We start from the raw sequence: 16673 nt of genomic DNA on the forward strand, positions 1-16673 counted from the left end.
TATTATCTTTGTCTGCAGGGGTTGTTTTAATTCCAGGAGCAGCTCTGGGGCAAGTTTTAGGTGGTGTCATTGTGTCCAAATTCAAAATGGCTTGCAAAAACATTATGAAGTTTTCCTTGCTGATGTCTGTCCTATCCCTTATACTGAGTTTCGTATTTATTTTTGCTAAATGTGGAAATGAGCCATTTGCTGGTGTTTCTGAAGCATATAATGGGTAACTATATTTTAATTCTTTTTGTTGTTTTTGTTCATTGCCCCGATCCAAAATTACATGGCTTTAGGTAGGGTTGCACTTCAGATATTAAATAACAAAGCAAAATGCTTAGGAAGGAATCATTTTTGATCAGTGAAATATTTTCTCCACCAAAGATGTTTGTATGTGAACACATTTACCCAGATATCCTCCTCTCGACGAAGGGTTATTCTTGGGGAACGTTTTGGCTAAATTCAACCTGTTCTGCATCAGATTCCATTTCTCCCATTGTGTCCTTCGAAAGGTGGTGGTGATTGCCTTGCTTGGCTCTTCAATAACCTGTAGTTTCAGCCTGGTGGGTATTCTCTGTGCCAACAGAGATTACATTCTCTTGACGTGTAACGTCTTGCAATGTTTCTATGACAAATTTTGTAATTTGATGACTTATCAGTTTGCTCTGTCTTAATTAGATTGGTACGGTGATGACAGAGACAAATCCTTTCAGCTTAGTAAAATGTGGATATGCTTATGTTCAACCTTGGAGAATTCAAAGCCCAGGGTCATTTCCATGACATGTATAAGCCACTGGAGAATGGATCTCCCCCGTTCTCTAACCAGAAAAGATTGGAGAACATGTCAGCAGGCAAAAAGTCCCTCATTGAGTGTATTGAACACTGGTAAGGAAGGTCATTAAGATCAAGCCAGTTCCATGATACACTGACCATCAATTCTCTCCTACCCATTCATTTTTAAGGGCAACTTGGATATTCTGTGAGAATCCTTTGGGACTCGACAGTTTCTAATTCCAGTCCCTTCTCTCCTAATATTTTCTGTGGCAGATTAAATCAAGTAATCATCTTCTTTCCTCCGACAGCTCCTTTCCTCCATAGGTAGCACTTGCTTAGCCTTGTCAATTCTACCTATAAGACATCTCTCAAAACCTGTTCCTTCTCTCTACTCATGTGTCCATCAATGTCTAGCAATCTAGTTCAGACTCCCTCACCTTAGTTACTGCAATGATTTCCTAATTGATCTCCCTGTCTCCACTCTCTCTCCCTTTCTCCAATATACCCTCTACTAAGCTTCTAAATTAAAATTCCTAAAGCATGGGTCTGTTTATATCATCCCCTTCTCAGTCATCCAGAATGACTCCAAATTGCCTCTGGTAAAATATGAACTCGTGTTTGGCTTTCCAAGTCACAATTTGGCTTTAGTTTGTCTTTACAGGCTTAAGGCCCATTAATCTTCCTGCCTTCTGTCCTAGTCAAATTAGTCCACTATATGGACCCTGGATATAACATTCTCTTCTAACTCCATGCTTATAGTGTATTCCTCAATCTTCTTTTTTACCTGTAATCTCTAGTCTGCAGTGAAATTGTTCATCATTTTTATTTTTAAGAACATTTTCTTCTCACTGCATGCTTATAATGTATTCCTCACTTTCTTTCTTCACCTAAAATCTCTAGCTTGCAGTGAAATTGACTATCAGATCATTTCTAATAAACAGTCAATAAAGGATTTCAAAATAAAAATAATAGACAATTTCCCGGCAAGCTAGAGATTCTAGGTGAAGGAGAGTGAGGAATACATTATAAGCATGCAGTGAGAAGAGAATGTTTACTAATTAAATAAATGATAAAACCTTTTATAGTCATAGTTCTATTCTCATCTATTTTTTAGCTTATTGTGGTATATACTATAAGATTTGATATGAACATGGGGTTGGCCAAACTGTTTTCCAATATTCTTTGAAATTCTTGTCCGACGAGTCCTTCCCAGTAATTGTTCTCACTTTTGTGATGTGTTGTACATTTTGTGGTCAGAACTAGTCTGGCACAGACTAGTTTTTAGTAAAAAGATATGAAAGACATTCCTAAGGCTTAATTGGCTTCATGGACAAAGGCTTGGCCCAGTGTAAGACCACAACTACAAAAGCCCACGTGGGTCTGTGATCTGATGAATTTTGAGTGTATTCCCTCCCATCAATGTAGATCTTAACCTACCAATGACTGGTCATATTGTGCATCTCTTTTCTACGTCTTTGGATTAGTGTATCAAAGAAGGTTTATTCAATCTGATAGAGATCTTTCTCACAGATCCATTTGAGCAAGCGACAAGTCATATTATTTTCATGGGTCACTAATAAGCTAGTTTTCAAATTCCTTAAAGTCAGGAACCATTTCTTATTTAACTGAACAAACATCCCTTTTGGGGAGTATTTTCTGTCAGTTGTACTGTGGACAATTTATAATATTTGTTGATTAATTTGATTAAGAGAATGCTAGTTGCTGATATACCGTAACGTACATTTAGTGTGATCTCTTTTTGGGCAGTAGGCTAGTGTTAGTACCATAATGGTTCATGGATAGAATTTTGCGATTTGTTGATCTCTAAGATCCCCCTAAGCCCTAAATCTAAGCTCCTCCATTAAATTGTGAGCTCTTTCCCAACAGGCCTTTCTTTTGCCTCTCTTTTTTTTTTTGTATTTATCACTTAGCACAGTGCCTAGCACATAGTAGGCACTTAATATTGATTGATATTAGTGTTCAATGCTCAACTTCTCATCATCTCATTTTGAATGTCTCACATGAGGTAGATTTTTGTGGAAATGTTCCATTTTTTCTTTCCAAACCTTGCTCTTATGGCTACTCCCTAGTATCATAAATTATAGAAGCTTTAGTTTCCCAATTCTCTCCCCTTTTCACTTTGTTTCCTCGCTCTTCTGATTATCAAAGATTATTTCTAAGTGCCTTTACATGCATAATGAATTCTATAAGCCACAGTTATCGGCTTTCGGATTTCAGGAATGAAATAGCCCATAAAGAAAGAAACCACATTGAGAAGGTATATTAAAACAAGTTAAACATTGTTAGCTTTTTATCCTCTTTCCCAGTAACACACAAGTTACTCTGTAGCAAGAACTTGTCTTTCTATCTCCTGTTCCTAATAACGCGGAACACACAGGAAATTCTTCTTCATCAATATGTGCCATTGTTTTATTAATAGACACATTTTATGCCTAGATACAGCCTAGCTTTGTGATATTATATGTGAACAAAGTATCATTAACTGAAGGATCCATAAATACTGAGCTTCCTTGAATAAGATTCATGCTAATTCATCCGTTATTTAGCCCGAAGACCTGCAGGCCTGGTTGTTAAGTAATGAATCCATTGCAAGGGGAAAAAAACATTTTTAACTGTTTATTAGCTGTTATGAATAGACTCGGTTATATGAATTTGTTTCTTACAGGACAGGAGAGCTGGGAAATCTGACGGCCCCTTGTAATGTTAATTGCAACTGCTTGGATTCCTTTTACTATCCTGTTTGTGGAAGAGATGGTGTCCAGTACTTTTCTCCCTGCATTGCCGGCTGCAAAAATTCAGTGCCCCAAAGCCAGCCAAAGGTAACTTATTTTTATGACTTTGCTGCAGAAAGAGATACGTAGGTGAAGCATATAACCTTTCCTGCATGGTTAGTTTAAAAAAAATTCATGAATCTTTGAATATTTTCTCTACTTTTCTCTCTCTACCCACATCTATTCGTCTTAGTCCCAGCTCAAACCTTACTTGTTATAAAGTTTCCTTCTTCTTTCATCATGCCTTGTATCAGAGAGCTTAATAGCTATTTGCTGAATAGAACTGAACTCATTTTGCACCACTGAAAGATTTTCATATATGTGTAAGATCACAGAGCTAATCAGTTATTAGAGTATGGAAATCTAGGTTATTTTTGGATCCCTTTAACTAAAAGTCACAGGTTTATATTAAAGCTGGAAGAGACATTTGAAATCTAGGATTTTTCATTTAATATAAAAGTAAATATACTAAAAAGAGGCCCAAAGTCACACAGCTTGTTAGTTGTAGCACTAGGAATAAAAAGCACATCTCCCATTTCCTAGTATAGTTCCCTTCCCAACACATAACTTCATCAATATGTAAGGAAGCTTCTTAATTAAAAAAAAATAAATAAAAGAAGACTGGATCTAGACCTTGATAACAGTAGGCTTAACTGTTATTATAATCTGTGTAAAGGAGAATGGATTTTTAACAATAATTTACTTAGTCTATTTTAAAATTTTTTTTAAATTTTGAATTAATTTATTGAGTCAATTTAGAGCATTATTGTTGGTTACAAGAATTACATTATTTCCCTCCTTCCCCTCCCCTCAACCTTCCTGCAGCCGGCATGCAATTTCATTGGGTATTACTTGTGTCCTTAATCAGAACCTATTTCCATGTTTGCATCAGGATGTTCATTTGGAGTCTACATCCCCAGCCATATCCCCTCAACCCATGGATTCAAGCAGTTGTTTTTCTGCTGTGTTTTTACTCCCGCAGTGTTTCCTCTGAATGTGGATAGTGTTCTTTCTCATACATCCCTCCGGGTTGTTCAGGATCACTGAACTGCCACTAATGGAGAAGTCCATTACATTGGATTGTGCCACAGTGTATCAGTCTCTGTGTACAATGTTCTCCTGGTTCTGCTCCTCTCACTCTGCATCACTTCCTGGAGGTGGTTTCAGTCTCCATGGAATTCTTCCATTTTATTATTCCTTTGAGCACAATAGTATTCCATCACCAACATATACTACAATGTGTTCAGCCATTCCCCAATTGAAGGGCAGCCCCTCATTTTCAAATTTTTTGCCACCACAAAGAGCGCAGCTATGAATATTCTTGTACATGACTTTTTCCTTATGATCTCTTTGGGGTACAAACCCAGCAGGGCTATGGCTGGATCAAAGGGCAGACAATCTTTTAGCTCCCTTTGTGCATAGTTCCAAATTGCCCTCCAAAATGGCTGGATCAATTCACAACTCCACCAGCAATGCATTAATGTCCCTACTTTGCCACATCCCATTAAGCATTCATTACTTTCCTTTGCTGTCATGTTAGTCAATCTGGTAGGTGTAAGGTGATACCTCAGAGTTGTTTTGATTTGCATTTCTCTGATTATAAGAGATTTAGAACACTTTTTCATGTGCTTATTAATAGTTTTGATTTCTTTAACTGAAAATTGCTTATTCATGTCCCTTGCCCATTGATCAATTAGAGAATGGCTTGATTTTTTGTATAATTGGTTTAGCTCTTTATGAATTTGAATAATTAGACTTTTGTCAGAGGTTTTTGTTATGAAGATTATTTCCCAAGTTGTTGCTTCCCTTTTAATTTTGGTTGCATTGGTTTTGTTTGTACAAAACATTTTTAATTTGATGTAATCAAAATTATTGATTTTACATTTTGTGATTATTTTTTTTCTAGCTCTTGCTTGGTTTTAAAGTCTTTCTTTTCCCAAAGATCTGGCATGTATATTGTTCTGTGTTCACCTAATTTGCTTATAGTTTCCTTCTTTATATTCAGGTCATTCACCCATTCTAAGTTTATCTTGGTGTAGAGTGTGAGATGTTGATCCAAACCTAATCTCTCCCACACTGTCTTCCAAATTTCCCAGAAGTTTTAACCAAATAGTGGGTTTTGGTCCCAAAAGCTGTGATCTTTGGGTTTGTCATAGACTGTCTTGCTGAGGTCACTTAGCCCAAGTCTATTCCACTGATACTCATTTCTGTCTCTTAGCCAGTACCAAATTGTTTTGATGATCACTGAGTTATAATATAGTCTGAGATCTGGGACTGAAAGGCCCCCTTCCTTTAAGTATGTTTCTTCTGTGAGAAAAGGTACTCCCAAAGGAATTAAAAAGTTTTCCCTTCTCTCACCAACAGGCTTGGTTAGATAGTCTCAGCAGTGAGAAGATATTTCCTTTCAGGCTTCAAGACAGGAAGCAAGTGCAGTTGACCATTGCAATTTCAAAATTTCTCCCTCTGTCACTGCATTCCAGAATCCCTTCTCAAGAGTTCCTAGCATGTGCTCCTGCCAGCCTCTGCAAACGAACTTTCAACTGCACTTAAAATCATTTCTATTTCTATTATTGCTACTATAGCATGGTCAGGAATATTTAATTATTTGTCTATGGTTGATAACTAGTAAGTGTCAGAAAGTCAGCATTTACGTCCAGATCTTACTAACTCCAAGGCTCGTTTCATGGCACACTGCTTCTTAGAATGATAGCCTCTTTCCCTCAAATTACTGAAATTCGAGGTTTGGGGGTGAGAGATAATATATCCAGATAACTATTATATGTATAATATGTACATATATAGTCTATTACTATAATTATAGGTCATCTGGGGAAATGGAGAGATGTATCCAGTATTCTAAGAAGTCCTAAGAGAACACTTTCAGCAAAGGGAATAATTTCAGTAAGTTTTTCAGCAAAATAGAGTGCAAGTAGGGAAGGTTTCATGGCTCTCTGGCCACCTTCATGACCGAGCACCTTGTTCCAGCCTTCACCCATGATCTGGTATTCCTGGCTGCTAGGGAGAATTCTCCATATCCTAACCCAGATTCACCCCACCACTCTCTAGCCATCCTCAGCTGCTATGGACACGTACTCTTCCTGCCACGTCCTTACATCCCCTCCTATAGGAATAGTCATCAAATGAATCCTATCTTGTCTAGAAAAGATGTCAGTCAAATGCCCTATAACTCCACTGTGACTTCCTATACTCTATGTCCTATGATGCTCTGTGAATTCCTAGTTTAAAATCGCCCCCAGCAGCTAACGGTATTTGTGTTGTCTTACTTAGAAAATATGTTCCTGCACAGTAGGAATTGTCTGGATTTTCTATATTTTTCGAGTGTTTAACCCAGTGCCAGGCTTGTAGTTGGCACTTGATTTTTAATAAAAATTCCCAAGAATTGCTTGTCAACTCCAGGAGGAGGGAAAGAGGAAGGGAGGGAGACAACATGAATCGGAAGCAGAAAACTTTTCTGGAAATTGTTATTAAAATAAAGATAAAACATTTAAAAATTCGCTTCATACTTGAGGAGCACCAGGATGGCATTACTTTTTTGGGGTTGGTGGACAGTTTAGCTGATTGTCGATGATTGGGTCAATATGAGCTCAGAAGTCTCTCCCTCTGGTTGGGCACAAATAGCCCATTTGGACATTTGGGATGGAAATGTCTTTCCATTTGTGAATCTCATGTTTCTTTTGAGCTCCTGCAATTTGGCTTTGCTCATAGAGTACAGCACCTTCTTCCACGTGGGCATGCCTTGCTGGACAGTCCAGCGTCAAGGTCTCCTGTGTCTCCTCATCTATACCAAGGCTCTTCACCGAGACCTTGAGAGTGTCCTTTCTATTGCTTCTTCAGAAGCTTTGACCACTCTGTCTCTGACCGGGGGGAGTTTGGCTCCTCCTTAGAGCTCCCTCTGTTCCCATAGTCTTACCATACATGTGCCAGACTTTGTGTGAACATCTGTCCAGTCTGAGCCCTACTTCTTGCAGATCAGAACCCCTGTAGCTCAAGTGATCCACACCAGCCTTAGCCTCTCCATAGCAGGGAATATATTATATAATTATGCATTTTATGTACATAATATATAATAAATCATAACCTTTTATGACAAAATGAAAATTGTGTTTTTAAATCACTTTAGGTTATCAGGAGAAAATTTTTAAAGAAAAAGAATATATAGTAAAGGGAGAATATATCCCAAAGAGAGAATGGCCTATTTTGATGAAGAAAAGAAAAATCCAAAAGATACACGAGTTTCCTATTTTATGGAGAAAACATCTTATTTGTGGACAGAGATAATTTTTTGTTTCAGTGTCCTGAAATGCAACATGCCACAAAAACCCAAATCACCCAGTCTATCCAGAGAAATGAAAGGAATGCCTCTTTTAAATCTCCTACTGTGGTTTATTCAGAAGTAGTGCTTTATCTTTTTGTTTTTTGTAAAGATATTTTATTTTATCAGTTACTTGTATTAATGCTCTTCCACATACATTTTCTGGAATCATGAAGTCCAAATTTGTCTTCCTTCCTTCCTTCCTTCCTTCCTTCCTTCCTTCCTTCCTTCCTTCCTTCCTTCCTTCCTTCCTTCCTTCCTTCCTCCCTTCTTCCCTTCCTTCCTTCCTCCCTTCTTCCCTTCCTCCCTCCCTCCCTCCCTCCCTCCCTTCCTTCCTTCCTTCCTTCCTTCCTTCCTTCCTTCCTTCCTTCCTTCCTTCCTTCCTTCCTTCCTTCCTCCCTTCTTCCCTTCCTTCCTTCCTTCCTTCTTCCCTTCCTCCCTCCCTCCCTCCCTCCCTTCCTTCCTTCCTTCCTTCCTTCCTTCCTTCCTTCCTCCTTCCCTTCCTCCCTTCCTTCCTTCTTCCCTCCCTCCCTTCCTCCCTCCCTCCCTCCCTCCATCCCTCTCATTCCCTTCCTGGAGATGGTTAGCAATTTGATCTGTTAACATGTATTGGCATGTAAAACATATTACCATATTGTTCATTGTGGTAAGAAAATGCTCATATAAAGCCAAAACCCCACAATAAAAGCACAAATAAACGAAAGTGGAAAAATCCCATGTTTTGACCTGCATCTGACCCCGCCAGCTCTCTTTTGGGAGGTGGTGGGTGGCATCCTTTGTCCCAAGTCCTTCAGAACCGCCCTGGACCAGTGGATTGCTGAGAGGAGCTCAGACTTTCACAGTTGATCCTCCCCTAGTGTTGCTCTTCTGTGTACAGTGTTGTCAGGAGTGATTTATCTTGAGCTGGTTACCTCAGTGTTGACACCGGAAGGCAGTTGTTGCTCTAATCTTTTTGCAAACCTTTACCTTCTGTCTTAGAATCAGGGCAGTGGGGGGAACGTGGCCTGCCCAGAGTCCCTCAGCAGGGAAGTGTTGGAGGTCAGCTTTAAACCCAGGCCCTCCCATCTCCGAGCCTGGTTCTCTATCCACTGAGCCACCTAGTTGCTGTGCTTTTCTGATTGGAGATGATGTGGCGAAAGGTAACTTCCTCTGAGTGTGTCAGAGTGGGGAAGAGGGGCGGCTCATCAGACTTGAGCCCCGCTCTACCCCTTATTAGGGAGGGTTCTTATAAAGTGATAGGCATCTCTAAGTAAATAGAATCTGTTCCTCTTAAACCCAGCTGAAAGGAAAATATATATAATCTCCCTGATGTTGACTTTCTCTAAAGTTTTAAAAATCAATAGTCCTTGACCTTTTCTTAAAGCTCTTTCTTAGGTCATAGAATCTATACTGTGTTAATTCCAAGGCAGAAGAGTGGTAAGGGCTAGGCAATTGAGATTTAAGTGACTTGCCCAGGGTCATACAACCAAGAAGTGTGTGAGGTGATATTTGAACCCAGGTCAGGCCAACTCCAGTCCTGGCTCTCTATCTACTGTGCTACCCAGCAATGCCTCTTGACCTTTGTTAAAACCCTGAGAACAACCAAGGACCGTAATAACTAACGTTCATGATCTTGTGCATATATCATTTTTTCCCTTTAGCTTTTCTGTCTGATCCTTCTTGGGATATTATTATCTTCCCTTCATAGGTGATAGTGGTAGAGTTGCTTTTGAGGTTTTAAATAATTAAGGGTGCCATGACCATAACGTATTTACCCTAATATAAAAGATTTAATGCCACCTTACAGAACGATCAAGACATATGCTGATAACCATCCAGGCATTTGCAATGAATTATCTCTTTTTCCTGTGGACCACTGAGTTGTCACTCCTTAAAGTCTTGCATAGGAGCATTGTTAATGGTCCTTTAGGTTTAATTGCAGAGTCCTGGGAAGAGAAACTGTCATAGTTCCAAAACTTAGTACAGAACAACATATACATTTGGAGAAAAACTGAATGAAAGGCATATTACAATACGAGAGCATAGCCAAAGCCTGAGGGACTCATAAATAGTGAAATCTTTTATATTTTGAAGTAGGTATTAATGGAGTTTCTACTTCTAGAGAGATAAATTTAAGACCTTGTCTGTCTGTCTATCTCTATCCATCCATCCATCCATCCATCCAAATGGTACTATTTTACTTAGGAACAAGTTAAATCAAATTCTTGGAAACTTCATTATATTGAAGAAAAAAAAAAACTTCAAAGGCTTATATTTACAGATGTATGTTAGCAGCAGAGGTTTTGTTTTGACTCAAATCCATCTGTTGGGTCACATTTTGAAATGGAATGAAATCATGCACTTGTAGACTATTGAACATTTAACAAAAAAGAGGTTATATAAGAATAGTGTGGACAGGATAGTCAGCAAAGTTACGGCATGTATCCAGGTGGGCACAGCTTCCTTGTTTCTGCTTTTGCCAAGGTCACAAACATGCATTAAATTTAGACTATCCCCTTAGATTATCAGGGAAAACATGAACAAAATAAAGGAAAAAGAAAGAAAAGGGAGGGTATAGGCTAAAGAAAGAATGTCCTTTTTTAATGAAGGAACAAAAACAAAATCCAAAAATATACTTATTCCCTGTTCTATGGAGGAAAACATTTATTTTTCAGCAGAGATCATTTTCACATTTTTATATTTCAGTATTCTTAAGTGCAACGTGTTCCAGTAGCCAAAAATCAACCAGCCTATCCTGAGGATTCAATAAATTGGAGAAATTGTTCCTTTGGAAGTCATAGTGTGGCTCCAGATCCACTGAGGAGGAGCTAGATTTATGTCCTTAGGTGACAGGAAGTTATGGCAGTAGTTCAAATTTTAATCTCTTGGACCAATTAATTCTTAAACAGCTTCATCGCCTCTTATGAGAGGGAAAAAAAAACCCCTCAAAGACAACTATTCTAGTTTATGTAGTAGAGACCTGAGTAGATTTTACTCCTTCCGCATCCCTGGATAATAAAGTCTTAGAGCTCATCTAAAATATCTAAAAGACATTTTTTTACTTAAATGTCCTTAGGGCCATTACTGAAAATCTTTGACCTAAGAGATGTAAGAAGTCAGTCCTAGAAACAGAGGTATAAAGATAAGAAATGCCATAATGGTTCCCTGACGTTGCTAATACAATCCAAGATGCCCCAATTTGGAGAAGAATGAAGATCAGAAATCAGACCTTGCTTCGCCCCTTTGAGAGGATGAAGGTCTGGATCTTAGTGATCTGGTCCATGTTCTAGGGGATGTATTTGTTAGCAGTTCGCAATATGGGGGGAGCAGAGCAGCATAAAGAACAGCAGTAACTCTACACAAGAAGAGCCGTCTGGCATAGCCTTCATGTCTGCATCACCTCTCTTGAGGTAGATAGGTGAGATGTCATTATCCTCTTGGATGTAGAACTATCTTGAAGAGTGAATGAATATGGAAATTCACTTGGTACCTTTCAAGAAAGTGTCACTCTCACTACCAGCTAGCCACATTTCCTCCCTATGAGGCCAGGGCGATTAATCCTAAATCTGGTGGAGAGAAAACCAAATCTTTGCTACTTTAAAGGTGTCCACTAAAGAACTCTTCCTTCTTCTATGGGGATTAGGCATAGAAATTTTTACCTCTCCCATATTGGCAAAAATCAACTACCTTCCAACAATTCTACCCCTTGATTACTCAAATATTTCCCCCCCTTTTAAAATTGCCATCCAAAATACACTTCCATGTAAGAGCACACTCATACATAACTAAAACCCCAAAGAAAACCAAAACTGCACAAAGCTACATTCTGTGTAGTTGTTCTCCTGGTTCTGCTCCTCTCACTCCACATCAGTTCCTGGAGGTCTTTCCAGTTCACGTGGAATCCCTCCAGTTCATCATTCCTAGGTTACATAGTAAATGGAGGCATACTGAAGGCTTCTGACTTCCAATCCTCTCTGCTGTGCTTTGGAAGACTTGGGGACAAAATCTGAAGTCTTGACCTCGTTGAGTGCAGCTGCTGCAGATGAACGGACTTTACTCATTGCAGAAGTGGCAACTTGGTTTATTTTGAGGATCAAATGGGATAATGTTTGTGTGTGAAGTGGAAATTCCGGGGACCATTAAATTTCAAGGCACACCCTCTAACCACAATTCAAAAACATGACCGGGGAGCCATCACTTAAAATATAGTGCTTGATTTAGAGAGAGAGGAAGGAGGGGCACTGTCTCAAGGCACTGCCCTACCCAAGCATTTTCAAGGAAATTATGTAGTGGCTCCTGGGGTGCTTTGCTGGCAGTGCCATAGAGAGGTTTTGGTTGTTTTGTTTTTTCATGTCTGCAGCATAGCACGGTGAACAAAGGGCTTTCATTGTGTGATTTTTCTCAGGGAAAGATCGAATGGCAAGTTGGCCTGGATGAACTATGGGATAGAAACAGCCTGGTAGATATAGTGGTTTGGGGGAGTTTATACCCATTCATCAATCAAGCCAGCATGGCAACAGCAAGCTCAGGAGAAGCAGATAAGAGTTGACTGTTGGAGAAGGACTCCCATCCACTTCTGAAGAGAAGAGGTGAAAGAGCTGAGAGGTAAACCAGGAAAGGAATGGAGAGGCTAGACAGGCAAGAGGGGACCCGGGAAAGAGTGTCAGGGAAGTAGTGGGAGCAGGAAAAGCATTTAGGGAAATGTCATTTGTGGACAGGCTCATAAGGGTTTGAAAGGACGATCAGGCTAGAACTAATGAAAGTCAAACGGATGCAGATCCTTGGCAGGTATCATCCCTGCCATCATCTCTCTCCTCTTATCTGCTGAAACTGAGAGTACAAAGCAGGGCAAAGCGTCCTTTAGATTTGTCACCATTGGACCTCTGCAATTATCCTAGACTGCTCTATCGTAGATCTAGAGAGAGGGGATCCTGCAGGGTGTTCATCCTCCAAATTCTACTAGTATTTTGGCTTTGATCTTGATAAGAATGAAATCTTTTCTCTTCCTCCACTTCCCACCCCAATCAATTAATCAACCAACATTTATTAAGTGCCTACTGTGTGTCGGGCACTGTGCTAAAGAACTGGACTCCAAAAGGGAAGAAATCAAGCAATTAATCATCTATTACTAATCAACAGGCTCCAATAGCTCTTTATGTCTTTATGTAAAGGGATCTTTTTTTTGCCCTTTTGGAGCAAGCAGGGTTAAGTAATTTGTCTAGGATCTGTTCAAGGCCAGATCTGATCTCAGGAAGATGAGTTTTCTTGACTTCAGGTCTAACCTCTCTACCGCCCCACCTCGCTACCCTTCTATAGAAAGATCTTCACCCAGTCAGGCACTTTGCTGTAGGGGATAAAAAAGAAGTGTAGTCATGGAGTCAGAAGGTGTGGGTTCAGGTTCTGCCTCTGTGACTGTCATGTCCCAACTTCTCAGGAGCCCAGGCAACTCTTAAGACTGTAGATTATTAAAGAATTGCTGTAGGCAGGAGTTTAAAAAATGATTAAATTACCTTTTTGATAAATGACATTTCTAATAAGGATAAAGCTAAGAGTATCAGACCTGTGATTTCACAGGTATAAAGAACTCCTCCCAGGGGAGGCAACTGCCTTGAGCAAGTGAAAAAAAGAAGGGGTAATCATCTTTTCATTTTAATATTGCTGATTTAGTCAATGCAAAGTGTTAATTGCTATTTTTATCAGTAGATAGTTTTCTTTTAAAATGAAAATGTAAATTTGAATTTTATTCCACTTGGAAAATCCAGCTAGTCTAACAAAGAGAGGCTTAAATGATATAATTTCCCATCCTTGTATTTCTACTGGAATCAGTCTCAGCAAACTTAATTGGAGGAAAACCATTGTTGTCTTTTTTTTTTGAGAACTGCAAGGAGAATTTGGTCTCATCTTTTTCCATTTAAGATATTTAAAAACTGAATTTTCTGTGTTATTTTACCTTATCATTAAATACTATTTCTCAGTAATCTTGAGACTGACTCTGACCATTTAAATACAAGTAGATCTCATCACATTAGTGCCAGCTTGAGTGGGGAAATGGGTAAAAGATTAACAGTTTAAAAAATGTCTTTATTAAAAGATTATTAGTCTGACTTAAAACAAATAAAATTTATTCATTTGATTTTGTGAAATCAGTACTTCTTTATGGTTTCCTGAAAAGCTTTCATACTTTCACGAAATCTTTAAAGTTTAAAAAGTCTATTAGGGCTGTGGTTCTTTCCCTCCCCTCTCCCCTTCCCTGTAGCCAATGAGTAGTTCCATTGGGTTTTACATGTATCATTGATGATATTTGTGTGTTCTTACCATGAATTCCCTGTTCTATATCTCTGTACAAGGTACTGTGTTAGTGCTAAGAAAGTAGGGACTTTTTTTTTTAATGGTACCATTTCTACTCTTAGAGTCCTTGTTTTACTAGGGGCAATGTGATCTACTTAGATGGACATGGAAAAATGTAAAAAAAGATGAAATTTGGGTTAGCACGGTTGGATTGGATGGTTGGACTCAGAGTAGTCATTAACATTAATTTGGAAGGAGTTCTTTAATCGAGTCCCCTAGGATTCTGGGTCTGGAAATTTAATATTTTCTGTAGACTTCGATAAAGGCATTGATGTCATGTCTTTCAACTTGGGCAGATGATACAGAGCTAGGAGAGATAACAAATTGGATTACAGAGTCACGAGCCTAAGAGATCTCAATAATTATCACATGAATTCCATAAGATTGAAAACTTTCCTTCATTACAAATGTCACAGAATGTTATGATTTCTAAACTTGTTTTTTCATCCTCCATATGGTCTCTTTGGGGTACAGACCTAGTAGTGCTATGGCTGGATCAAAGGGTCTGCATCACTTTATAGCCCTTGGACATAATTTCAAATTGCCCTCCTGAATGTTTGGATCAGATCACAACTCCACTAACAATGCATTAGTATCCCAATTTTGCCACAACTCCTCCAACATTTTCATTTACTGTCCTGTTGGCCACTCTGCTAGGTATGAGGTAGCACCTCTAAGTTGTCTCTTGTTTCTTTGACTTGTTATCAAACATGCCTTGTCAAACTCCAACCTTTAATTATTCCATCTCCTACTTTTGTCCGTATTTATACCTGACAAATAGAGCTGATTGGGTCCACTACAAATTATGTGGATTTCAACGGGGCCTCGATTGCAACCAAATAATCACCTCCTCAGTTAGTTCACTATTCTATTGATCACACTGTTCTCTCTAATGAAGCCATTTGTCAGAGGTCTCTTTTCCTCATCTTATCAGTAAGATATCTTTCCCCAACAACTCTTCCTTGACACCCCTCTCACATGAAAAGACAGACATTGTCTTTACAGAGATAAACTCTAATTCCTATACCTTGATCTCAGTTCCTCTCCAGATCACCCAAATAAAGTCAGATCTAAACAATTGGGAAAATATTAATGGGTTGGTTCAGCCAGTCTAATAAAAGGGTCCATTTTACCTAAATTTAATCTACTTATTCAGTGCTGTTCTGATCAAATTTTCCAAAAAATTATTTTAAAAGCTAGAAAAAATAATAAAGGTCATCTAAAAGAACAAAAGATCCAGAATGTAAAAGGAATCCATGAAAAAAAGTGGAAAAGGAGGTCAGTCAGGAAAACAGATCCCAAAATGAATCACAAAGCTATAATCATCAAAACAATCTGGTCACTGGCTAAGGAATTGAGTGACTCAGTGGAATAGTTTAGTGCTGTCTGTTCCTGTTGGGGGAGTGACACGGCAAGAGCGCATTTCAGGACCATCACTCCGGAAGCCAATTGGAGGAAGGATTAGAGTAGCCAGAGAATGAAGAAACGGAAGGGGGTGCAGAGGGATGGTACAGACATTTCAAAATCCATTTTGGATTATCTTGTAATTGATAGGTCCTATTCTCCTGAAATTAGCACGAGGTCATCTATCAACAATTTTGCTATAGCTGAGTTTTAGTTTGGCCATATAGGTGGCAAAGTAGACAGAGCAACAGCCCTGGCAGGAATAAGAGCTGAGGCTCACGGCCACTTTGTCACAAGTTCAATCATGTATTCTAGTATTTTCAAAGGAACAAAAATCAAGCTCACTGGTCTGTATACTCTGCGGACTTTATTATTCTTTCTCTCTCTGGAAATGGGTATATTTTCCTTTCTCACAAGCACATGCTTGTCCCTTTTAAAAATCATGACTGGTTGATTCAGATAAAGATCATTTTCATGTGTACATTATTTATTTGATCAGTATTTTTTTTTTGATCAGTATTTTTTAATGTTACACATAGTTAAAAAGACATCTTCCCTCATCTTTATACATTTCGCAAAGATGTCTTTGTTGATTATATTTACAGGTATACCACAATTGTTCCTGTATTGGAAGCCCGGAATATGCCATGCCTTCTGCAGAAAGTTTGGGCTATGAAGCCAAAGCCGGGAAGTGTGAAAGTCGCTGTACAAATTTGCCTCTATTTCTCGGCTTTTTCTTTGTTACTGTTATTTTTACCTTCATGGCTGGGACTCCGATTACTGTAGCAATTCTTCGGTAAGTATTTTCTTCCGCTACTCTACCCTCTGTGCAGTTTTCCCTAAAATCTGAAGCCACCTTAATGTTGAATATATGTATGAGAAAATAAATGGATTTGTATTGGCTACAATCGGAAAGGAGAGGGAAAAATAGGGCCCTTGTTGCCCTTCTCCTACCACAACCTCCAGGACCAAAAGGAGCCTGCGAGAGCTGCTGTGTCCCACAATCCCATTTCTACTCTTGGATGCTCTCCTTCCCTGCCACCCCCACGATCCTGGAG

The 16673-nt window shown here is 39.0% G+C and overlaps 1 protein-coding gene across 1 annotated transcript in view; it reads left to right on the forward strand.

Annotated features, from left to right (window-relative positions):
- Positions 1–16673, forward strand: part of LOC100030460 (solute carrier organic anion transporter family member 4C1-like) — a 125630-nt gene that overhangs the window by 81094 nt on the left and 27863 nt on the right. Inside the window, exons 8-10 of the mRNA XM_001379924.4 lie at positions 19–214; positions 3446–3599; positions 16221–16411. Coding sequence (XP_001379961.1) covers positions 19–214; positions 3446–3599; positions 16221–16411 — 541 coding nt within the window. The remainder of the gene's footprint in view (positions 1–18; positions 215–3445; positions 3600–16220; positions 16412–16673) is intronic.

Source organism: Monodelphis domestica, chromosome 3 (genome assembly GCF_027887165.1).
Source record: "Monodelphis domestica isolate mMonDom1 chromosome 3, mMonDom1.pri, whole genome shotgun sequence".
In the NCBI taxonomy this organism is placed as follows: Eukaryota; Metazoa; Chordata; class Mammalia; order Didelphimorphia; family Didelphidae; genus Monodelphis; species Monodelphis domestica.